At 42.8% G+C, this 25,414-nt stretch overlaps 1 protein-coding gene across 1 annotated transcript in view; it reads right to left on the bottom strand.

Annotated features, from left to right (window-relative positions):
• LOC126266832 (protein jagged-1b) overlaps positions 1–25,414 on the bottom strand; it is a 521,463-nt gene that overhangs the window by 416,444 nt on the left and 79,605 nt on the right. The window contains exon 2 of the mRNA XM_049971392.1: positions 2,328–2,621. Coding sequence (XP_049827349.1) covers positions 2,328–2,621 — 294 coding nt within the window. The remainder of the gene's footprint in view (positions 1–2,327; positions 2,622–25,414) is intronic.

Genomic DNA, 25,414 nt, shown 5'->3' with positions numbered 1-25,414 from the left:
CCAGTTTTAAATAACATTTTACGATTTCACAGCCTGTATTCCTTCGCACTCCAATAACGTTAAAATGTTCTCACCATAGCTACTGCTCTGTGATTGATCACAAATAATAAATAATAGGCACTGGAAAGTATATATGCTAGCTGGTATATCTGGACAGGTGAACTAGAAATGGGAACTGTTGATTGATTGATTGACTGAGAGCGTCTTATGAGACTAAACGGGGGAACTGTTAATTCTACTACCTGCTTTAGGTTCAAAGGTGATAATCAGGTTGTGAGTTCACGTACCTCAGGAATGTGAACGCCAAAAAAAGTTTGTAGAAACGGATTGGCCTAAATTTTAATCTAATATTGGCGTTCGCGCCTTATTCAAAAGCAGTTTGCTAAGTTTAACGGAATTATCATCTTAAAAACTAAAAGTGCAAGTTAAATTTAGAAAACATGTTTAGGTAATGGGCAATATTACGAGGCGAATTTTGATGCATATTATATTTATTCTGTATATCGCACATAAAAAGAAACAAAAAATGCAGGGGGTCCTCTAAATAACTTTAGACATGATGAATAAAAATTGTGTGACACGTGGGCACGCTTGTGCACAGACGAAATTTCACCTGAGCAAGTCTGTGTAAGTTTTTTCTTTCTTTGGCTTTAAATTTTGTGTTAATGAAACAAGTGTGAAAATATTTAAAGTGTGACGTTCAGGACCATAACATACATTTCCTCACAGTGCAATACGAATTCGTGTTTATGATAAGTGGCACATTTCTTGGAGCAAGGGAGGGGGGGGGGGGGAGTTTAGAGATTCTACAGTATATATTCACTGTTTTCACGCCTCCAGCAAGTAAAAAACGAATAACAGGACGTTGTTCAACTAATGTGGACGTTTCAAGCGGACCCGCCATATTGAAATGTATTTTTGAGGTTATAAACAAAACAATTTTGATACATCAGCTGATCAGGGATCATCTCAGCGATGCCAACTTGGAGCCATAAAAGTACCAAACTTGCCCTACTATCAGTTTTTCCCCAGACCAATTTGTCTCTTTAAGTATTGAATGACCTTCGTATATGTCCTCGAATGGACGTTTGCTGCTCGAAAACTTTTAACGGTTCTTAATAGCGCGTTAACTTTAAGAAGTTGATAGTAGGATAATGTTGTCCCGAAACATAAGGCGTTAAATAAATCGCACATTTTTGACAACTGGAGCGTAATATTCTCACAAGGGAACCTCCCCATCGCACCCCCCTCAGATTTAGTTATAAGTTGGCACAGTGGATAGGCCTTGAAAAACTGAACACAGATCAATCGAGAAAACAGGAAGATGTTGTGTGGAACTATGAAAAAAATAAGCAAAATATACAAACTGAGTAGTCCATGCGCAAGATAAGCAACATTAAGGACAGTATGAGCTAAGGAGCGCCGTGGTCCCGTGGTTAGCGTGAGCAGCTGCGGAACGCGAGGTCCTTGGTTCAAGCCTTCAATCGAATGAAAGCTTAATTTATTTTATTTATGATAATCACAACCGCAAGAAAAACTAAATTGGGCAAGGTAGAAGAATCTTTTTACCCATTCGCCAAGTGCACAAGTTAGGTGGATCGACAACATATTCCTATCATATACACACATGCCGTCACCAGTGTCGTATAGAATATATGAGACGCGTTTTCCTGTGGAGGAATCGATTGACCTATGACCTTGCGATCAAATGTTTTCGGTTCCCATTGGAGAGGCACTTTCTTTCGTCTGCTAATCGCACGGTTTTGCTGGGCGGTCGCAAAACACAGACACCAAACTTATTACAGTGAACAGAGATGTCAATGAACGAGCGGACAGATCATAACTTTGCTAAAATAAAATTTTCATTGGAGGGAAGTGTTAAACCAAGGACCTCTCGCTCGGCAGCTGCTCACGCTAGCCACGGGACCACGGCGCTCCTGAGCCTACGCTATCCTTGATTTTTCCTATCTTGCGCATAGACTACTCAGTTTGTATATTTTGCTTATTTTTTTCATAGTTCCACACAACTTCTTCCTGTTTTCTCGATTGATCTGTGTTCAGTTTTTCAAGGCCTATCCACTGTGCCAACTTATAACTAAATCTGAGGCGGGTGCGATGGGGAGGTTCCCTTGCCAGTACTGACTCCGCAATGTATTGAAAGGACATAAATATTTTGAAATCTATGACGTCTTCTCAAGTAAACTGCGAGAACCGACCCTACAGACGCTCAGTACTATTGCACGACATTCGTAATTGTGTAATAAACATCGAGCGTGTGGAGGGGCCCTCTGGGGACTGCGGCAGGTGTGTGGCGCAGCGGTACTCACCGTCCAGCGGAAGGTGAAGGGCAGGACGATGGTGTCGGCGCCCGAGTCGGGGTCGGCGAGCGTGAAGGAGCTGCCGCCGAGCACGGCGGAGGAGGCGTTGCCGAAGGAGCAGGAGCCGGTGGCGGTGACGCTGCTCTGGTACTCCTTGAGGCAGACGCGGAACAGCGTGCTGCACGGCCGCGGGCACTGCGACGCGTCGCCCGCGCCGCCGCAGCAGCCGCCGTCCAGCAGCCGCGACCGCGGGTTCGACATCTCCAGCACCTGCAGCTCGAAGTACCCGGAGCCGCGCGCCTCCTGCATACACACACGAGGAACACTGGCGTTAGCTCTCCCTGCACTGATGACCTGAAAACGTCTTTGACGCCGCAAAGCCGGCCAGAGTGGCCGAGTGGTTCTATTCGCTTCAGTCTGGAACCGCGCCACCGCTACGGTCGCAGGTTCCAATCTTGCCTCGGCCATGATCTGCGTGATATCCCTAGGTTAGTTCGGTTTAAGTAGTTCTAGTTTGACGCCGCATAACACTCCTTTTCCTAGACAACCACGTTAGTTAGACCAGTTCGGTATTACGTGAAATGTATTCGCAGTTGCGCGGTGTGGGATCCTTACCAGGTGGGATTAACGGAAGACATCGAAAGGGTGCAAAAAAAGGGCGGCTCGTTTTGTATTATCACGTAATAGGGGAGAGAGTGTGGCAGATATGATACACGAGTTGGGATGGAAGTCATTAAAGCAAAGACGTTTTTCGTCGCGGCGAGATCTATTTACGAAATTTCAGTCACCAACTTTCTCTTCCGAATGGGAAAATATTTTGTTGAGCCAAACTTACATAAGTAGGAATGATCATCAAAATAAAATAAGAGAAATCAGAGCTCGAACAGAAAGGTTTAGGTGTTCGCTTTTTCCGCGCGCTGTTCGGGAGTGGAATGGTATGATTGTGGTTCGATGAACCCTCTGCCAAATACTTAAATGTGAAATGCGGAGTAATATGTAGATATAGATGAAGTTCTAGGGGACTCCGAGCCATTTGAACCATTTGACGCCCCCTTTTCCTAGACAACCACTTTAGTTAGACCGGTTCGTTATTACGTGAAATGCATTCGCAATTGCAAATATGGACAACCATCAGCTCTATTATAGAATGACGACAATGAACATTTGTGGTGAAACGGGGCTCGAACCTGGATTTCGCGCTAGTCGCGAGCGGACGCCTTGCCATTAGGCTATCCGGGCGCGCACCACGGCCAGGTACAAACCTCCATATGTCGTCAACCACGTATCTACAGCCTACGTACATGCAGCGCCAAACAAAATGGTATAGGCATGAGTATTTAAGTACAGAGATACGTAAACAGGCGGAATAAGGCACTGCGGTCGGCAACACGTGCATAAGACAAGTGTCTGGCGCAGTTGTCACATCGGTTACTGCTTCTACTATGGCAGGTTATCAAGATTTAAGTGAGTTTAAACTCTGTGTTATAGTTGGCGCCGTAACGGGACGCAGCATCTCTTAGCGATGAAGTGGCGATTTTCCCGTAAGACCATTTCAGGAGCATATCCTGAGGTATGTGGAACTATGAAAAAATGAGCAAAATGTATAAACTGAGTAGTCCATGCGCAAGACAGGCAACATCAAGGAAAAAGAAGCACCGGAGCGTCATAGTCCCGTGGTTAGTGTGAGCAGCTGTGGAACGAAAGGTCCTTGGTTCAAGTCTTCCCTCGAGTGAAAAGTTTGATTTTTTTAATTTTCAGTTTATGTGACAAACTATTATGTTTTCATCAGTTTTTTGGGAGTGATTATCACATCCACAAGAAAACCGAAATCGGGCAAGGTAGAAGAATCTTTTTACCCATTCGACAAGTGTACAAGTTAGGTGGGTCGACAACAAATTCCTGTCATGTGACGCACATGCCGTCAGTAGTGTCGTATAGAATATATCAGACGTGTTTTTCTGTGGAGGAATCGGTTGACCTATGACCTTGCGATCAAATGTTTTCGGTTCCCATTGGAGAGGCACGTCCTTTCGTCTACTATTGGCACGGTTTTGCTGGGCGGTCGCATAACACAGATACTAAACTTATTACAGTGAACAGTGACGTCAATGAACGAACGGACAGATCATAACTTAGCGAAAGTAAATTTTTCACTCTAGGGAAGACTTGAACCAAGAACTTCTCGCTCTATAGCTACTGACGCTAACCACGGGACCAATGCGGTAATGCGCTTACGCTCTCCTTGATATTCCCTATAGTGCACATGGACTACTCAGTTTGTATATTTTGCTTATTCTTTCATAGTTCCAAACAACTTTTTCCTGTTTTCTCGATTGATCTTTATTCAGTTTTTCAAGGCCTGTCCACTATGCCAACTTACAACTAAATCTGAGTGGGGTGCGATGGGGAGGTTCCCTTGTTAGGACTTCTTAAACCTAACTAACTTAAGGACATCACAAACATCTATGCCCGAGGCAGGTGTGGAACCTGCGACCGTAGCGGTCGCGCAGTTCCAGAGTGTAGCGCCTAGAACCGCTTGGGCACCACGGCCGGCAGCACTCTAGTTAAGCACGCTTTTCCTTAGATCATGTAAGAATGTTTGTGAGAATTGAAAAGACTCTTACTCTTGATACACACCGATTAAAAACGTCAATACTCTCTTGCGAGACTCCGAGACGGTAACAAAATAATAAGGTCTACGCATTCACACAGAATTCGATAAGCGTGACGTAGCATTAAATGCAGGGTAGTAGAGACGTCTCTATTCTCGCCTTTACGCGCCTGCACGGTAGTCAACGACGGGAAACATCTTAATGCTTGTACAGGAAAACATACAGCACACCCTTCACGCGGTGCAGTGTTAATACAGCTGCAAAATTCCAGCTGCACTGACGGTTTGTACCTTCGCGCTTGCTGCCAGAACAGAAGGTAACGCGGCCGTGTTTGAGCACACTGTGACCGCGCGCCGCTTCGTCCCGCTGGCCGAGCACAGCGGCTTGCGGCAAACAGGATGTGATGTCAGAACGAGCGATCACTGGCCACGCGGAGAATGCGGCTCCCGCTGCGTCGTTCGCCGCTGACATCCCTGCGGCACTCTGCCCAACACTTACTTTCAAAAGAAAGAAGAATGGGCAATGCTACAGCTGTACAGACCGACATTGCTCTGCAGGCTTTCACTGGCGATACCACTCCAAATGAATTGTTGGCTCTGGTTTACCAGCAGTAATTGTATAATTCCAGCTTTGTTCAAGATGTGTTCTGTCAATTTATTTACCAGCTCTTTATAAGAGGTGTCACGAAAGTATTCCATATTTTGAGGGTTGTTAGTATGGACCAAATCAAGTAAACAAAGTCCACTAAACATGGGCTCTAAAATGAATACCTCAAGAGCTATAAGCACTTGTTCATTTCACTACTGTGAAGTACACCTCTTCTACTGTAGACTCTTTGCAGATACGAACGACCTACTCCACGGAGTGCAATAAACAATAATAACACAGTTCTTTGTTATTGTTCAGGGATGCAGCATGCAGCAAACATCTGTTGTTGTTGTTGTTCTCTTCAGTCCTGAGACTGGTTTGATGCAGCTCTCCTTGCTACCCCATCCTGTGCAAGTTTCTTCATCTACCAGTACTTACTGCAACCCACATTCTTCTGAATCTGCTTAGTGTATTCATCTCTTGGTCTCCCTCTACGATTTTTACCCTCCACGCTGTCCTCCAATGCTAAATTTGTGATCCCTTGATGCCTCAGAACATGTCCTACCAACCGATCCCTTCTTCTAGTCAAGTTGTGCCACAAATTTCTCTTCTCTCCAATTCTGTTCAATACTTCATCATTAGTTATGTGGTCTACCCATCTAATCTTCAGCAATCTTCCGTAGCACCACATTTCGAAAGCTTCTATTCTCTTCTTGTTCAAACTATTTATCGTCCATGTTTCACTTCCATACATGGCTACACTCCAAACAAATACTTTCAGAAACGACTTCCTGACATTTAAATCAATACTCGATGTTAATAAATTTCTCTTCTTCAGAAACTCTTTCCTTGCCATTGCCAGTCTACAATTTATATCTTCTCTACTTCGACCGTCATCAGTTATTTTGCTCCCCAAATAGCAAAACTACTTTACTAGTTGAAGTGTCTCATTTCCTAATCTAATTCCCATAGCATCACCCGACTTAATTCGACTAAATTCCATTATCCTCGTTTTGCTTTTGTTGATGTTCATCTTATTTCCTCCTTTCAAGACACTGTCCATTCCGTTCAACTGCTATGTCAAGTCCTTTGCTGTCTCTGATAGAATTACAATGTCATCGGTGAACCTCGAAGTTTTTATTTCTTCTCCATGGATTTTAATACCTACTCCGAATATTTGTTTTGTTTCCTTTACTGCTTGCTCAATATACAGATTGAATAACATCGGGGAGAGGCTACAACCCTGTCTCACTCCCTTCCCAACCACTGCTTCCCTTTTATGCCCCTCGACTCTTATAAGTGCCATCTGCTTTCTGTACAAATTGTAAATAGCCTTTCGCACCCTGTATTTTACCCCCACCACCTTTAGAATTTGAAAGAGAGTATTCCAGTCAACATTGTCAGAAGCTTTCTCTAAGTCTACAAATGCTAGAAACGTAGGTTTGCCGTTCCTTAATCTTTCTTGTTGTTACTGTAAACAAAATCACAGATCCCAGTAAAAACAGTGCATACATCATTTTTAATGAAACCAATGTTTATAAAGTTTTTGACATGCTTCGACATTGTAGATTTGTCTTTTTAATTGCCCATGTAACGCAAGAATATTACCCACACGGGGAAATGACAGAGGTGACCTTCTGTTCTGGCTGGCAAATGAAGCAACCTCCGAGCCCGCGTCTTGTATGCTGAAAAATATCCCGAGGTCGGGGTACAATCCGCAGTCTTTTCCGACCTTACTGTGATTGGGCACTATATTGAGCACCTCCTCTAGCGATGTCTAGGATTTACAGCTCGTATGTAATAACAAGCAGATTAGATTAGAATCTCTGCTGTTTCACAGTAACGGAATAATAGTGTTCTCACTCCTTTACTGAATTCTGTAGGTACTTCGTAACAGTAAAGCGTTTGTAGCACAAGAGATATGTTTCACAGTAGTGAAGATGAACAAGTGCATATAGCCCTTAAGACAAGCATTTTAGAGCCCATGTTTATTGTTTTACTGCGTATGCTTTTGGCCTACTTTTCGTCCACACTACCACCTCTCGAAAAAAAAAAAAATGAAAACTTTTATAGTACCCCTGTACATGAATTCCTAAAAATATATGATCCACTGCTTAACATACTTTACAACGCGGAAAAAAACATACCAGAGATCCCCATACTACTAATTTTGTCATTAGGATACGGTATAAAATATAACAAAGAACTTTCGGAGCATCGCGCCATCAGATGTACTAAATGGCATTAGTGAATTGTTTAACAGCGTAAAACTTACTCCATTACTAATTACTCAATATTTATACGTTTTGTTCTGCATGATGTTATGTTCTAAAGAACAGTAATTCTGTGTTTGCCATAAACTAGTTGGTGGATGTCAAGACGACATATAACTTTACTGCCGCCGCTTTCATGCTGCTAAACACGTTCTTCACTGCTGCAAATCAAATGTTACTGTACTCCTAATAACATTATTTATTTAATAATGACGGCGTGAAATTCGAAATGCTTAGAGTGAAGCAGGTATATTGATTTCTTCATGGTTCGCTGTATCATTTGCAGAACGGTGTGTAAGGAAGATTACTTTCTTACCATCAAACGTATTTCTCAGCTTTGCGCATGATGAAAACAGGGTTATTTGTAGAGGTCATGGCGTATCATGTTTTTGCAGTAATGCCACTATAAAATATTTATATTTAGTATAAATTTATTCCCGAGAATTGAGGGTTGTATCCAATAACACGACGATATGTACGTGTATTATTTATTGGCCTTTATCTTTCACCATATATATTGTTTCACACACACACACACACACACACACACACACACATATATATATATATATATATATATATATATATATATATATATATATATATACCGGGTGATCAAAAAGTCAGTATAATTTTGAAAACTTAATAAACCACGGAATACTGTAGACAGAGAGGTAAAAATTGACACACATACTTGGAATGACATTGGGTTTTATTAGAACCAAAAAAAAAAAATTGCCAGACGCGTGGGAGATCTCTTGACCGCGTCACTTGGTGATGTTCGTGTGCTCAGCCGCCACTTTCGTCATGCTTGGCCTCGCAGGTCCCCAGACCTCAGTCCGTGCGATTATTGGCTTCGGGGTTACCTGAAGTCACAAGTGTATCGTGATCGACCGACATCTCTAGGGATGCTGAAAGACAGCATACGACACCAGTGCCTCACCACAACTCCGAACATGCTTTACAGTGCTGTTCACAACATTCCTCGACTACAGCTACTGTTGAGGAATGATGGTGGAATTATTGAGCATTTCCTGTAAAGAACATCATCTTTGCTTTGTCTTACTTTGTTATACTAATTATTGCTATTCTGATCAGATGAAACGCCATCTGCCGGAGATTTTGTGAACTTTTGTATTTTTTTTGTATATATATATATGTGTGTGTGTGTAAATTAGAATGTTGTAGAACAGTTTTGTGCAGTCTTTTGTAGCATTCTGGTATTAGATGCGTATACCTGCGCAAGAGTGGATCTTTGTTTCGCATGACAACAAAGCCATCATGCAGGTTGGCAACAAAAGACCAAATTTACAAGTCTTTGTAAAAGGATTGCAGTACTCCCTTGTAGTCTGGTGCACTGAAAGAAACAAAGATCTGTGTTCACTTGTTCTCCACGATATCAGAAAGGTGGTCTCTACAATGTGCATCCTATGAAGAAGTTGACGGAAACGGCGGCAATGAAATTTGAATCTAGCTATTGAAAAGTTGCGGTACCGAGACATTGAATGCGTATGGGATTACATGGAATAGGGGCGACGGGTAAATTATTGCATACTTCTTGTTATCTATAGGTGAAATTGAAGCTATCGTCACTGCGAAGACTGGTACGAACATCAGCTGGTCAGGATTGAACCTGGGGCTTTAGAGTAAGCTAATGAACACATGTGGTCATTAATCGATAACCGAAGAGAATTTTCGTTAATTTATCGTTTCCAAGTAATGGTAGAAACCAAAGACAGTAAAATCGGCGTGATCTTGCGCTGTTTTTATGCACCATAAATTTTTGGGAAGTTTTCCTACGGAAGAAATAGCATGTACAGGTAGTAATGAGAGAGCGAGCTCTACCAAGATTCATGTGGAAAACTCCACCAAATTTTTATTTTTGCTAAAGAGCTAAAAATAACGTAAAGCGATGAGCTTTAGTGGCTTGTGTGTTAGGTGTTTGGCGGCACAGAAAACACGTAAAACAGTGAACTCGCTGGGAGCAAAACTAAATTATTAACGCGTGTGCTTTAAAATCCAACTGACGCGGAGAAACAGAAAGAAAGCTGTAATTAGAGAGCGGTGGGTCAAAAAGATAGCAGCAACTGCATCGAGGAAACCAGGTTTCTGGTTTTTTTATATGTCTGACATTCGTAGAGCGTTCTCCTCGAGGGTCATTATACCATTAAGCAATTTCTTTAATTATACTCTCCTGTTCTGATGCCTGAAACTTTCTGCTGCATCTCTTACATCAGAAAAGAAAAAAAAGGTCATTATCCTATTTGATGGACGGTGGCAATTACCTCCCCTTTTAAATCAAAATGTTTGTTTGCACGTCTTGAAGGAGCACAAATTGACAACGGTGACACTTAACACACTACGAAGGCGTGAAGTGTGAAGTCGAGTTGCGCGCTATGAGTACTACTCACCACCCTTCTTTCAGAAACCGCTGAATTTTAGTGTTGCTGTTTGAAAAACACGGGCGTCCTTCACCACTGCCCACATGCGAATACAACCAAAGCAACATTAGGCTAAGTAGTGTTGTTTTTACCTACAATGCTACTGAGCAATTCACTTGCACATGGTGAAGCACACGTCTTTTACACTCGTGTGATAGAGTAAAGGATCCCAAAAATGAGCTCAGATCAGCAACACAGCAGTTGTCTACAACAGCTGCAAAATGCATTGAAATTGAAGGTGGACTTTTGAACATCTTATGTGAAGAATTAAACGAAACATTAGATCACAATGTTTTATTTAACATCACCTGTCCTGTTCCCCATTGTTTTCGTTAGTTTATTCGGAAGCTGTTAAGAACAAGACATATGCTTATATGACGCTTTTTGTTCAGAATCACTAATATTGTCACCCCTCGAAGTATGTACATTTCCTCACGTCTCACCATGTACTAATATATGACGTCGTCTACTTAAATTTTAAAATAATCTTTCGGATGCATTAATTTTTCAAGGTCGTAAATGTGCAGCTTCTCGGTATTTGTTATTGTTGAAGTAGCAGACGTCTAGATAAGAAACTGTAGACAGTCAGTCTGTTGTGTTATTTATTTACACTCATTTGGATGATGGTTTATTTTGACATAGTCTCTTTACAAATAAATTTGTCCAATAGCAGAACAATTTGTGTGTTTTTCGCCTGTGAATTTTATGTTAATCAATCTCTTCCGTACTAAATCAGTATCTGGAAACCAGTAATAACCGTACTTTATGATTTAGAATTGCGTCCTGTGTATTTTATTGCTAGTAATTCTAGAAGAGCTGTAACGATTGCATTGCAGTGATTGCATATTAATCTTAAACATCTAAAACTGGAATTAAAATCCCAAACATCGACGCCAGCCGAAATATTGTGTAATGCAGTGCATTTGTGAAACACCTGGTCGTCCTGATTTTGAGTTTCAATCAAGGTAATTCTCGCTTAATTAGTCAGCACCATAATCAATATTTTTGCTTCATCATGTCAAGTTGAGATGAAGCTAACGACCTAGTACCTTTTTGAAACTACGTTCCGAACAAAAACAATAAATAAATATTTAAAGAAGCACTACTATAGTTAACTGCAATAACTCGCATCGTACGGAAAATAAAGCAGTATCTTGAATGGCTGCAGAAAAAGTTACTTCACAGCAAACAAAACTATTTGTTTGCATTTGCTTGTGGCAGCTCTCAGAGAATTTGTATTGTGCTAATTAGCCGTCTACAAACTCATTAATAAGAATGAATCACATTTGTTCAGCCAGTATACCGAGTTGCTTCACTGCTACATATATACAGTATCTACCCATAATTTCAGAAACACCCATGACTCTATACATGAGTGTCCAGTGACATGTTAGGGATGTAGGCTCTTCAATACAGATACTGAAACAACATGAAATGTCGCTGAGGATTTTTATAAACAGTACTGATACGAATAATCTTCTGGAGAGCTACCTAGTCCTCAGCGTTGCCCGTAGTCGTTAAACCGTCGTCGAGAATTGGCCAGGTGTTCCACCTGGCCGGTCATCGGCTCTATACGATCCGTCAACTAAATTAAGCGCTCTCAAATTTCATTGGCGACCGCTCCGTGGAAGACGTAAAAGGACCAGTAAAAAGTCGCCGGTCAGACATTGAGAACTAATTAATGGGCAAAGTCGCCGGAGGTAATCTGTGCGCGGGACACTTTAGGGAGTGCAGGCGCCGACAAGTGCCGTAATGCCAGGATGGGCAGTTTTAATTACGGCCGGCGTTGTGGGCGGTCGGGGACCGCGGGCGTTCTCTGTGTGCAGCTGGCGGCTCCACCAGCTGGGGACCGCACCGAGCTGAGCCGCCTCACAGCCTATTGAATTAAAGCTGCGCGCGAGTGTAAATCAGAGGCAAGAGGATGCAGTACGGCACCTGTGCGTTACGTACAAGGCTTCTAAAATATGGGAGCAGTACCCGTTGCCTACCATAATGGGAAAGTTATCGAATTCCTCGACGATAGAAATCCGCTTCTTGTTTACCGAGCCATTCAAGAACCGTTGTGTGAACTCATCGTTGAACATCTCTTTCCCCTAGATGTCCTTTCAGCGTGGATTGCCAAAAAGGTGCAGGTCATATGGTGCAAGATCTTCATTTCTTACCGATCAGCATCTCTCACGTCTTTGCGATCTTGACCAGATTGTGGACAGTATTTCGCAACGACTTGACGCGCCACTGCATTTGGTACATATACTGCCAAAATTTGACGGCGAATATGTGTGCAATTTAGGTGTTTTGTTCACAATAATAGTGATGTCCCACGCGTGCTTCAACTGTGGAGTACGTTTCCAGTTGCCTCGCCATTTCACTAGCACACTGCGGTGCGACTGTTACCCGTACCGCAGCAGAATCGTCGCTTCATGAAGCCTGGAACATGTAATCTCTTCTGACAATTCGCCACTCTTGTTGCGCAATGCTCTTAGCCTGGGACGAAATGTGAAGTGCCAGCGCATGTGCTTGTTTAAAGAGAAGTTGTTCTTGATACGCAAGGTTCTGTCTGCGAAAGGGCATTTACGTGTTACGGTCGGTTGTAAGCGCGGTCGTACCCACCTGCGACATGCTCAGGATAGCCGTTTTGTGCGCCTGAGACAAAGGAGTGAGGCGGGTAGCGGGAAGGCGTTTCCGAAACACCTTGTCCCCTGTGTGACTGCGAGCCGGCGCATTCCTGTGCCGTCCCAGACAGCCTAATCACGTGTCCGACATCAGGAGGGGGGGATTCGTGGTCCAGCTGTGAAACCTTAGCGAGGTCCGGGGGAGTCCTGAAACTCTTAAGTCACGCTGTTAAATGAGAAGAACCCCGAACTCGACACCGTCCCTACCGGCCTATGTCCCTACTTCACTAGTAATCGGCAAACCGTCGGCTGAAAAAAAAAAAAAAAAATCGCAGTGAGCTTTTGTTCCTCAATAAGGCAGGCACAGAAAGTTTTTAAAAAATTGGTTTCGAATTTGGAACGAATTCCCGTTGGAAACTTTTTTTTCCGGAACGCATGGAGTAACTAATCACTGTGCTATGTTGTCTAAGAAAGCACTTCGGTGAGAAAATATCCTCGAATCATTCAGTTAATGCCCCCTCAGCCTTTCCTTGGCAGACGTCAGAAGCAGAGTCTTGAGACCTCTGGGCAAGTTAGCTCGAACAATGTTTAAATCACTATATGTGTTAAGGAGGAGCGGAATTCAAGGCTCTGTTAGGCTTTTTATGTTATATGGCCAGTACTTTTCCAAACCATTGCAAGCGAATGTCAGAAAGGTTCCGCAAGTTGTTCATTGCCTATGTTTTATCCGTCTTTCTGCGGATGGGTGATATCTTGACTATAATGACATTAACATCGACGGAATGTTGAATTCTAACCTTCCTTCCTCCACTGATTCAAAATGTTTTTTTCGACAACCTCCACAAATCTTACACTCCTCGTTTCTTAGACGATGTTTTCAATTTATTCCTATTTGGAGAACCAACGGGGAGACGGATGATTTACAGTATTCTCAGCTACAGAAAAGTAAGCTAATCACCTTCTGGAAACTGAGTTTAATTTAAGAAGTAGATTCCCTCACTTACACTATTTAACGGACGGGTCGATAGTTCTTAACAATATGTATAAGAGGAAATCTGTGAGGCAAAAGTTTTTCAGTTCTTAAGCCATCAGGATACGTATTGAGAGCTAGTTTACAGCTATATAAAGATATGAAGCATGCAACTAATGCTGCTCATTTGAGAATGATCGAATTACTCGAAATGTTTAAGATAAAGTTTGAATAGTAATAAACAGAAAATACACATTATCTTTCTAATATCGCCAATTAATATTTTCTTAGCACATTTAGTAGATACAAGATCTGCAAGATCACCGTCTTGTTGAGCGCCACAATTCTAATTTACACAGTTTGTTTAAAATTGTATATGTTTCACACAGCACTTTGCTGAAAGTGTTGATGCAAACCTGTCAAACTTGAATTCGTCTCCCTAGTCTGATGACACCAGACGTACATATTACCGTTGATTAAAAAGTGTAACAATATTTTTTATTATTAATTTTACTCTTTTGTGTTACGTATTGTTATGTAGTCAACAAAGGTAATTACATTTCCTGAACAGGAAACCACAAAACATCACTGTTGTCCTCTTGCATAACATATTATTATTGAATATTTGACCTGTCGAGCTAACATTTTATCATATTGATACCCTAGAACAAACAGTCAGCAGATTGATGAAAAGGACAGCTATGCAAAGTTGTAAAAAATCATTTCGTGAACAAAAATCCTGCCGGCGCTTATCACAATTTGTAGTTGGATGACTAACGGGCTCTTCTCCGTCCGTGGGGCTGCACCCTTGGATTTTCCTTTCCTCGGTTCACACAAAGCCTTCATTACAGGGCGGTGGCTCCAACAGCACATAGCGTGACTGTGCCATCATGCTGACGCCTTTCCACTCTCGTTAAGTACAGCTCGTTGTCAGCTTTCGCAAATCCAAAGGCGCTTTCACCAAAAATGCTCGGTTCCCATCAATAGACAGAAAGCGTCGAGGTGCTTCAACCTGCTATTAACAGAAAGAATAATCCCTTGACCTCGCCATCCTAACGTAGTCATACTTTTCCACGTAGTATTTACGTGTTGTAGTTTCTGCTTTTGCGCAGAGTTTGTCCATAAATTTGTTTAAGCATTAATTTTTCGTCTTAAAAGCTTATATACACTTGACGCAAGATGTTTTTACTCCTGAAGTTCTTAGATACCACATTACGCAGAAATTTCTGAAACTCGGCACCAAAATTTCGTATACATTTCAATCCTACTAGCATTACATTTTTTGCTTCCTGCTCATAATAGCGTTTCTATTATGACTAAACTTTTTTGAAGCGACAATAAGTCGTTGATGTTAGTCCAGAATGAGTCACCGCGATAACTTCACATGGTCATCAACCTAACTGCAAAAGTCGGTAATTGAAGCTCATGTTCGTTTAGTTCTCAGATTATGGATAGACCAAACATTTTTTTTTACTATCCTAATTGTATGTGTATTAATGGCGATCAACAGCGAGGAAGATAAGATTCGTTATACATATGAAATACCTGACAGCGTAAGAGCATGTAGGACCAATTTGTGGTTTATGGTGGTGCTTATAATGCCTCGCATTACCAGCATCTCTCAACATAAAAATGAGAAAAACTGCTGAAGTAAGGGCTAAATGACTGGGGACAACACCAGCTATCCTATCTAGATAGTTCTGGGAATCATGTTTCATTGAAATTCATTGTTTCAGGTTACAGTGGTTGTGAAATCCAAAATCGCTGTTCCACTTACGCAGTCACATCTTCGTATCTGTCATTGTGCCAAGCCGAAAAGAAATAAAGTTACTATGAAACTGATTACTTTCCACTGTATATCATGCTCTTTCAATTCTTGAAAACAACAGCACACTACGTGGGCATCCTTGAATGCTAATTCATCGCGGCAAGGAGCCGCTTTGAAGAAGGGAGGAAGGAAGGAAGTAAGATTAACGTTTTAACGGCTCGTCAACTTCGAGGTCATTACAGATAGAGCACAAGCTGGGAATGGTTCAAGAGTGCGGAAGGAAATCGATCGTGCCCTTTGAAAGGAACCATTCGGGCATTGCCTGGAGCGATTTAGGGAAATCAGCTGGATGGCCGGTCGAGGATGTGAACCGCCATCCACAAGAATGCGAGTTCAGTGTGCTAGTCACTGCACCATCTAGCTCGGTACTTCCAATAAAACTATTGAGTGGTAGAAAAATATATTTCGTTCTGTTATTTTGCAGTCTTTGTAAACATCCATGGATGTTAGACACTTACGAGCAGAAACAAGTTCATGCAACTATTCTAACTGGTGCTACCAGAAACATTTTTCATGCTGGAGTGTACACTAAAAGCTAGGCAGACTATAGGAAATAATAACTAATTAATTGACTGAAAACAATAAATGATTTACCTGCGGGATCATATTACTGTGGATAAAATTGTCACGCTTCATGGTACCCATGATGCGTAGCCAGCTGTAGTGTGACAGAAATGCCGAGTGAGGATAAAATATGCATTTATGCGTTGCTGTTAAGTTGCAAAAACAATATTCACACTTAGGCTAGCTACCTACTGGTCAGTGCGAGTCGAGAAACTGAAGATCATTCCATAGGCCTTAGCGGAATTTGTAATGCCAGAGATAATTACGTGAGGCTGAAACCCGAAGTATTGTGTCGTACGGCGAGTGTAACAAGAGTCTCGAACTAAGTGTTCTGGTAACTTCGTGACCAGTTGGTTCGAATGCACGCTGTTCAGTGGCTGTTCACGGGCTAATGGGGGGAGAGTTTCACGTCCATCGAGGTCGCTTTACAGGAGGAATCACTCACGGTCTTGTTGGCCGTATTCCTCGGAACCCTCGGGCGCGACACAAAGCCCCAGGGCGCGGCTGAGACAGTGAAGAGGCGAGGAAGGTCTCCGCCGCAGGCTGCAGAGCAAGCGTTCTCCACGGCTGCTCCTCTAACGAGCGCGGGGGGGAAGGATTCCGAACGGGAAAAACGAGAGCGCCAGCGCCTGAAACGTGATCGTCTCATCGGCTGCTGGGTTTTCCTCGCGTCTCAAGGGGTTAACGTACGGCCGGTAGCGCACGGCTGGAGGCCTGCACCTCACCTTAGCGTGTTTCAGAAAAGGCGAAAAGCACAAAAAAATGCGTAGCTTTCGGTAAAATACGCGAGAGTTTTCAATACTAAGTATCCGGTGTGTGTGAAAAGAAAAGTGCAAATGGTTAGGGCTATGTTCTACCAGTTTTGACTTCTGCAAGGGAAACTTAAAATTTTTATGTGAAAACCGTTCAAGACGTCAGGGTTGCTCAACCAGCAATTGTGATATCCGTTTCGGTAGCCTGAAAGATTTTTCGCTCTTTAGAGGAGTGTACGTTGATTTGAAACTTCCTCGCAGATTAAAATATTGTCTCGGACTGGGACCTTTTTATTTTATTTTTTCGTGTTGGTCGTTGTGTTTGGTCGTTGCGGATGTCACATGACATCCGTTCAAGTTCGTTGTTGATCTTTTCACTCAGTTTTTTTTTTTTTTATTTATTAGAGAGGCCAACCAGCTCTCTGACCGAACACGCTAAGCTACCTTGCCGGCAAGGTTCCCGGGTTCGATTCCCGGCGAGGTCAGGGATTTTCTCTGCTTCGTGATGACTGGGTGTTGTGTGATGTCCTTAGGTTAGTTAGGTTTAAGTAGTTCTAAGTTCTAGGGGACTGATGACCATAGATGTTAAGTCCCATTGTGCTCAGAGCCATTTGAACCTTGCCGGCAAGGGACTCAAACCTGGGACTTTCGTCCTTCGCGAGCAAGTGCTCTACCGACTGAGTTGTCCAAGGACGGCTCTCGATCCGCCCTCACAGCTCATTTTCCAACAGTACCTCTCTATTGCCTTCGAAACGTCCTGTTCATAATTACCAGAGCAGAAAGGAAAACAAACAAACCGTTGGAACAGATTGGTATGGGAACTGTAAATATTACTCTAATGAAAATGAAATGGAGGTGGAAGATTCATGTGACTGTGCGAGTGAATAGTATGGTGCATGGACTAAAGAGGTTCTTTGCTGGATTCCTAGGGGTAAGAAAAGACTCGACTGATGGCCTAATAACCGGCCGCTGTGACCGATCGGTTCTAGTTACTTAACTCCGTAACCGCGCAGCTGCTACGGTCGAAGGTTAGAATCCTGCCTCGGACATGCATGTGTGTAATACCCTTAGGTCAGTTAGGTTTAAGTAGTTCTGAGTCTCGTGGACTGATGACCTCAGATGTTAAGTCCCAAAGTGCTCAGAGCCATTTGAACCATTTGATGGCCAAATAAAAGCTCGGCTATGACATCAACAATGCACTATCTATTATCATTACATCAGATTTTACTTTAAATAATGGATCCAAAGTCTCCTACTTCTGCTGTCCTGTCATAATCACTACATCTAGTGCCATAATTTTATCCCTGCTATTTCTGCTGTGGCTACCAGAAATTCTTTGTCATAACTTTCTTAACATGATTTTGAAGGCATTGTCCAGGTTACTGAAGTAATTTTGTCCGCTCCATGTACTCACCGTTTATCTTGGAAAATGTAACACAATATGTGGACGCGCCTCTTTTCCAAGGTTACCGCTGAACTGAGCAGACGTAAGAATAGGCGAGCTCACATATTCTATTATCTTTCCTCAAATAAACGGTGAGTTTCAAAGAATACTTGATGTGGAATACATTGATAAAGTAACCTCTTCCATTCCTTAAATTTTATGTTTAGAAAATCCAAATGTAGAATTTCTACCAACAAAGCTACCAGCGGTAAAGTAATGATACCAGTAGGAGCAATAAAGACACGTATATGTAAATAGCGAGAAACTGAGAAGTGATGAAATAGCCTTTATAGAGCAATGAATTTCAGTTGGCAGCAACTACTGATGATGAAGAGGATATACATCAAACATTTATGCGTTATTCAGGTGTAGTTGCTAAATCGTAAGGAATAGAAGTAGAGCGGGCTAATAACGCCATTATGATCATAACTGATGACTTCTTATGTCCAAGAATTTAAAAATTTAGGTAACTATCTTCGTGTAAAATCATACACGCATATATTCAGAAAAGTCTAAAAAGGGTAAATTTAACTCATGTTTTATAGGCATCTTCGTTCCGCCTCTAGATGCTCTGCAATGAGCTCCACTGTAAAGATTCCTGGACATCTCTGAAAGTTTGTTCAATAATATGCCACGTATTGAAGGAACATTTGTATATCTATTCTGGTGGGCTGACTATCGGATCAACACGTGTATAAAAGATCTGTTGCAGACAGGGTACGAGAACGACTCTCTGTGAGCAAAATTGGCGGAAAACACTATCTGCAACAATTACAACTCAGCCATTTAGCGCTTTTCAAAAATGGTTCAAATGGCCTTGAGCACTATGCGACTTAACTTCTGAGGTCATCAGTCGCCTAGAACTTAGAACTAATTATACCTAACTAACCTAAGAACATCATACACATCCCTGCCCGAGGCAGGATTCGAACCTGCAACCGTAGCGGTCGCTCGGCTCCAGTCTGTAGTTTAGCGCTTTTCTGATAGTTACAATTCTCTAATCATTAACTGATTGCTTTATTGAACTGAGAAACTAACATTGTGCCTCTACTTGAAGATCTTACCATCCTGCTTTTCTTTTCTCCCTTACTTGGTGATGCTCGAGACTATGTCCCAATCTGTACGTCGGTGTAGTCATATATTCTGACGACGTCCTTAGTTACTGCAGACTGCTATGTAGTGATTAAGCGAACGATACGGCATCATCAGTGGAGTTGTCTACCAGCTGCTAATCTCTGGTATGAAGTGAAGACTATATTTCTTTCACATTTTATTTTTGTTTCTGTACGTTCGGCAATGATAGACAACGGCATCGGTTGTTACGTAGTAGTTCCTGTTACACTTCACGTTTTATTGCTGTTTCGAAAGACTATTGCCTATTAAGAAAACAGTGTTTCAGGCCGATAGCGGAAGTAATAAAGCCATAAAGGCACCCCGCTGTCCGCCCCAAATGTTTCAGTTGGCACACCTGTTAAGTGAATGGATTCGTTTGTCGGCAATGATCTACGAAGAGTAGCACAAGTTTGAACTGTTAAACAAGTCTCTTAGAAACTCGAATCCGAAACTCTCCATTCATGCACTATGCAATTCTTTTTGAGTCCTCGTTAACAAATAACTCAAGACACTTCCTTTTATATTGCAACAAATTAAAAATCTACATCTACATGACATGCATCTACATGACTACTCTGCAATTCACATTTAAGTGCTTGGCAGAGGGTTCATCGAACCACAATCATACTATCTCTCTACTATTCCACTCCCGAACAGCGAGCGGGAAAAACGAACACCTAAACCTTTCTGTTCGAGCTCTGATAAGCTTCTGGTAAGCTTCTGAGGCATTCTGTAATTTTTGTTCTTATTTTTAACAATTTGAGCAACTGGAGCTGCGACCAGGCAGCAACCGGGACAGAAAGTAAATGAATATTCTGCTTTGGTTACTATTGACACAGTTCGACATTTCTTCTACTGAACATTGTTTCATAATTTTGCTTTGGAAAATTTGGAAATTTGTGGTAAGTCCTATGGGACCAAATTGCTGAGGTTATCCGTCTCTAAGCTTACACACCACTTAACTTAAACTAACTTACGCTGAGGAGAACACACAAACCCATGCCCGAGGGAGGACACGAACCTCCGTCAAGGCGCCTCCGTCAAGGCACCTCAGACTGTGCTGCTACCAAGCGCGGCAATTTCGCTTTGGTGGTTATCTAGACGGAAGATAATTGTGACAGTTATCATCTTACTTTCTGATGAGAGGCACAAAAGCAAAGGTTCTGAACCATACTAATGTTTCTGTTTCCTACCGCTACGGTCGCAGGTTGGAATCATGCCTCGGGCATGGATGTGTGTGATGTCCAAAGGTTAGTTAGGTTTAAGTAGTTCTAAGTTCTAGGGGACTGATGACCTCAGATGTTAAGTCCCATAGTGCTCACAGCTGTTTTTAACCACTACGTTATTGCCATTGTTTATCCTCTTTTCAGAACTCATAATCCTTTTTAAAAGCCAAAAGAGTTATTTTTTTTCCCTTTCCTAAATGTGACTATTCTATACGAACTAAATTATTCAGACTTACAAAAGAGAAAAATAAACCGCAAGACCAAGGGTCCGTAATCTCAGTACTTCCAGCAGTGCTCATACTACGAAACTATCGGATTCCCCAAAAGTAATTCCAACGTTTACAAGTTAATTTGTAATACGTAGAAGTGAATTTTAGACAAATAAGAGATAATTTTTTTTATGGAATATGTCAACGTTTAGGGAAGATTATCCGCTCTTCCACGCTTAGCAATATATAATAGCAGCAGCATAATACGGATCTTACCAGGTTTTACATAAAGAGAACGGGAGAGATGGAAAAGGGGGTGAGGGTAGAGCTGCAAATGAGCCGAGACAGTGCAGCATTCACGGGAATAATTGATTTAGCAAGTTACGCTCTAAGGGCATCAGGCCGTCATTGGCCAGCACCAGGGAAGGGTCTAGAACCAGTCATGAAATGGACTCAAATGCAGCGCTGCTTATAGCCGAGCTTTCACTATGCAGTGTAATTGAAGAAGTGTATCTGTTATGAAACACCGAGGTAACAATGAAAAAATTGTATATTCACCGAGGCAACATTTTGTTAACAGCGAACGTTGTTCCACAAATTACATCACCGTTGTGAGAAAAGTGAGAATACTTACCAACTATAGGAACTGTTTCTGGAAGTACAGATAAACCTTCATGACTAGTTTTTGTACACCTTGCTAATGTGTTTATCCTTCGAATGATACGTACAATATATAAAATACGTGACACAGAGGTGTATGGATTTCCTACAGTCTTGTGATGCCAATATAATGTAAATCATGTCAGTTCTACGTTCTTAGTAATTGCAGTAGATGTAGCTAACTGAAGACACTGATGACAACTTCTTGCTGAAACTATTCATACGTGTATATTGATTACTGAATGAGGCGCGAAAAAGTAGTGAAATCTATAAGTTCTGTCATACGCTGTATGATGACTTATTCCAAATCTACTCCTAGAAAGGAAAATCTCAACTAATACATCGACGTGCGCCCCACACATATGTAAGTGTGCTTTTACAGAAGGAAGATATGTGGATTTATTTCCGTCATTAATCAAAGTGTTTCGGCAGCTGATTTTTGTTCTCCCCAAGATTTCCAGCACTTTTCTGTCCACCTATTCCAATACTATAATCTATATTTGTTTTTCACGCAGAGGAGAATCATACTTTGGTTCTCTTGAAGCAGGAGAAAAAAGTGCCAGGTTGAGATTCATTGGGAGAGTCGTTAGAAAATGTAGTCCATCAACAAAGGAGGTGGCTTACAAAACACTCGTTCGACCTATACCTGAGTATTGCTCATCAGTGTGGGATGCGTACCAGGTCGGGTTGACAGAGGAGATAGAGAAGGTCCAAAGAAGAGCGGCGCGTTTCGTCACAGGGTTATTTGGTAAGCGTGATAGCGTTACGGAGATGTTTAGCAAACTCAAGTGGCAGCCTCTGCAAGAGCGGCACTCTGCATCGCGGTGTAGCTTGCTGTCCAGGTTTCGAGAGGGTGCGTTTCTGGATGAGGTATCGACTATATTGCTTACCCCTACTTATACCTCCCGAGGATATCACGAATGTAAAATTAGAGAGATTCAAGCGTTCACGGAAGCTTTACGGCAGTCGTTCTTCCCGCGAACCATACGCGTCTGGAACAGGAAAAGGAGGTAATGACAGTGGCAAGTAAAGTGCCCTCTCCGCCACAGACCGTTGGCAGCTTGCGGACTATAAATGTAGTAGTAGTAGTGGTAGAACCTGGATTTCCCGCTTATCATGAGCGGTCGCCTTACCATTTGGCTCTCCGAGCACGACTCACGATCACACCCAAACGTCAACTTGTCGTCAACCATGTGTGTACAGCCTGTACTCGTACATCCATTATGTATATTTCCGTATAGCGTAGGCATATTACTTTAAAGTCCTTTGTCTGGTGTCGGCGGATAAATAGGATATTGGAGCGTGAGAATAACACAGGAATTTCTTTCATATGTAGAAACACCCCTACCAACTTTCTTTTATGTCGCACAACTCCTTCTTGGTGTAGCGATTTTTTTCCGTCAGTGTATTTTGTCTCAGTTTCAAATACTGATCGCAAGTTTTTAGAATGCTCGTGGAACAGCGGTCGAAAAGTTTGCAGAGTTCCCTAGTCTTATATTGTGCTTTACCTGGAAAATTGTGTCCGGTCTGACTAAGCACTGTCTCTAATAACGCAGATACCGACGGCGTGTACGCCGCTCTTATGAGGAGTGCTTTACGCTTGAGTGAAATACACTGACGAGTACAGTTTACTCGCTTTCGTGTTCTTTGCTCGGCCTCCATCACGAGTTGGAAAGTAATGACGCGGACGGAGCGGTGGCAGAGACAGAGACGTTGAGATATCAGGTATTGGAAGCACGAGCCGGACTGCAGGTAACTGCGGAGCCGGTGACAGCGACTTGCGTGGCCGGGTGCCGCCCACTAGCAGTCCGCACTCATAACGAGGCCGCGTGACGGGAAGTCCCTCGGACGCACTCTGCGCTGCCCAGACACAGCACACGTCAACGTCCGCCCAGCTCAATTACCGTCGCACTCTGCTCTCCCGGTACAGTCCAGAGCAGGTACACCGCGAAACAAAAGGCGGTGTTTCGACTGACAGGACGACAATCGCGTTTACAACGGCTGTTGTGCCATCGGCAATAATCAACTTCCGATATCACACATTCGATGAGTGTATGGCCGTCTGAACTCACCTCCCAATTCCGATTGAGACTATTGTTACGGACGAGAATTATAATGAAACACATGTCGTGTAATTCTTCATGCTTTCCCGGCGCTCTGTTGACATCTTGGATATTCGGGAATCCAGCCGGATATTCGCATCATTCTAGCACGATATTTCAACAGCGTGCCACACTGTCTTCTTCAGGTGCTACCTGAGACTCGTCCTGGAATCCAGCGCTTGAGCTTGTGGAAATTCAAGGCAAGTCACTCCGGGATTCTACAAGAAATAGAAGTGGAGACCGAGAGAACAGCCGCGAGACAAGGTGTCGGACACTAGAGACCAGATTTGACACACCCCAGATCATGAACTCGACTTCAGAAGACGTCCAGGTCGGGCGCGGACGGCGGTCGGAACACTCTGGCGACCATAGAGGGCCAAAGTAGCCGCGTCTGGCCTCAACACTACTTAACCTAAAATATCCTAAGGACAAACACTCACGCCCATGCCCGGGGGAGGACTCGAACCTCCACCGGGACCAGCCGCAGAGTTCATGACTGCAGTGCCCCAGACCGCTCGGCTAATCCAGCGCGGCCTCTGTGTTAACTCTTTTAATGTTATGATTTCTCTTCGATTAACATTGTACTCTTTTATTTTACTTTGATGAAGGGAAACGCCGGCCTGTTATCTACACCCAGATGTCGGAAAATCCATGGTTCTTTTGTACGAAGTGGCTTTTGAATCCTTACCTTCAACATTCACAGAACAGTTTTATTCTGCGAAGTTTCTTTCTAATTTTTCGGTGGAACCCCTTGTTCCAGCTTAAAGTAGGCACGTCTGCTTTGCTGCTGCTTTTTGAAAACTTCTGGAAAAAAATAATTTTAGTTGCTTGTTGTTTTAAAGATCGAATTAACTATGGAGGCAACGCCTCTTGACGTACAATGCTCAGCGAAGAAAATTGATCCATATTCGAGGGCCGGCCGCGGTGGTCTCGCGGTTCTAGGCGCTTCAGTCCGGAACCGTGCGACTGCTACAGTCGCAGGTTCGAATCCTGCCTCGGGCATGGATGTGTGTGATGTCCTTAGGTTAGTTAGGTTTAAGTAGTTCTAAGTTCTAGGGGACTGATGACCACAGCAGTTGAGTCCCATAGTCCTCAGAGCCATTTGAACCATATTCGAGGGGAGTGTAATTCAAATTCAGCCCCGACAATTCTGAATTAGGTCTCCTGTGGTCTTCCTCAGTCACTCCTGGAGACTGTTGGAACGGTTTCTTTATCAAAGTCGCTGCATGTTTGCTTCATCGTCCACCGTTCCCTTCTCAATGCTTGAAATGACAATGTAGGAATTGCCATCCCATTTTTGTAATTTTGAGAGCCCTCACAGTCGTGTCGTTCTTGTGGCACTAGTTGCTTTAATAGGTAGTGCTAGTCACTGTGATATGCCTATCCAAATGGTTCAAATGGCTCTAAGACATACTCATTTTCGTTTTGGGCAAAGCAGTCAGTTTTCATAAAAAGTTGGTTCAAATGGTTCTGAGCACTATGGGACTTAACATCTCAGTTCATCAACCCCCCCTAACTTAGAACTATTTAAACTTATCTAACCTAAGGACATCACACACGTTCATGCCCGAGGCAGCCACGTCGTTCCGGACTGAAGTGCCTAGAACCGCTCGGCCACATCGGCCAGCTGCCCATCCAAGATACTGCAATAACCTCCTTGGCACTGTGAGCCATAATGACCTTTTTTTGTCTTGTTTTTGGT

This window comes from Schistocerca gregaria, chromosome 4, assembly GCF_023897955.1.
Source record: "Schistocerca gregaria isolate iqSchGreg1 chromosome 4, iqSchGreg1.2, whole genome shotgun sequence".
In the NCBI taxonomy this organism is placed as follows: domain Eukaryota; kingdom Metazoa; phylum Arthropoda; class Insecta; order Orthoptera; family Acrididae; genus Schistocerca; species Schistocerca gregaria.
Note: the sequence above shows the minus strand (reverse complement) of the source record. Positions and strands in the feature narration are given on the sequence as shown.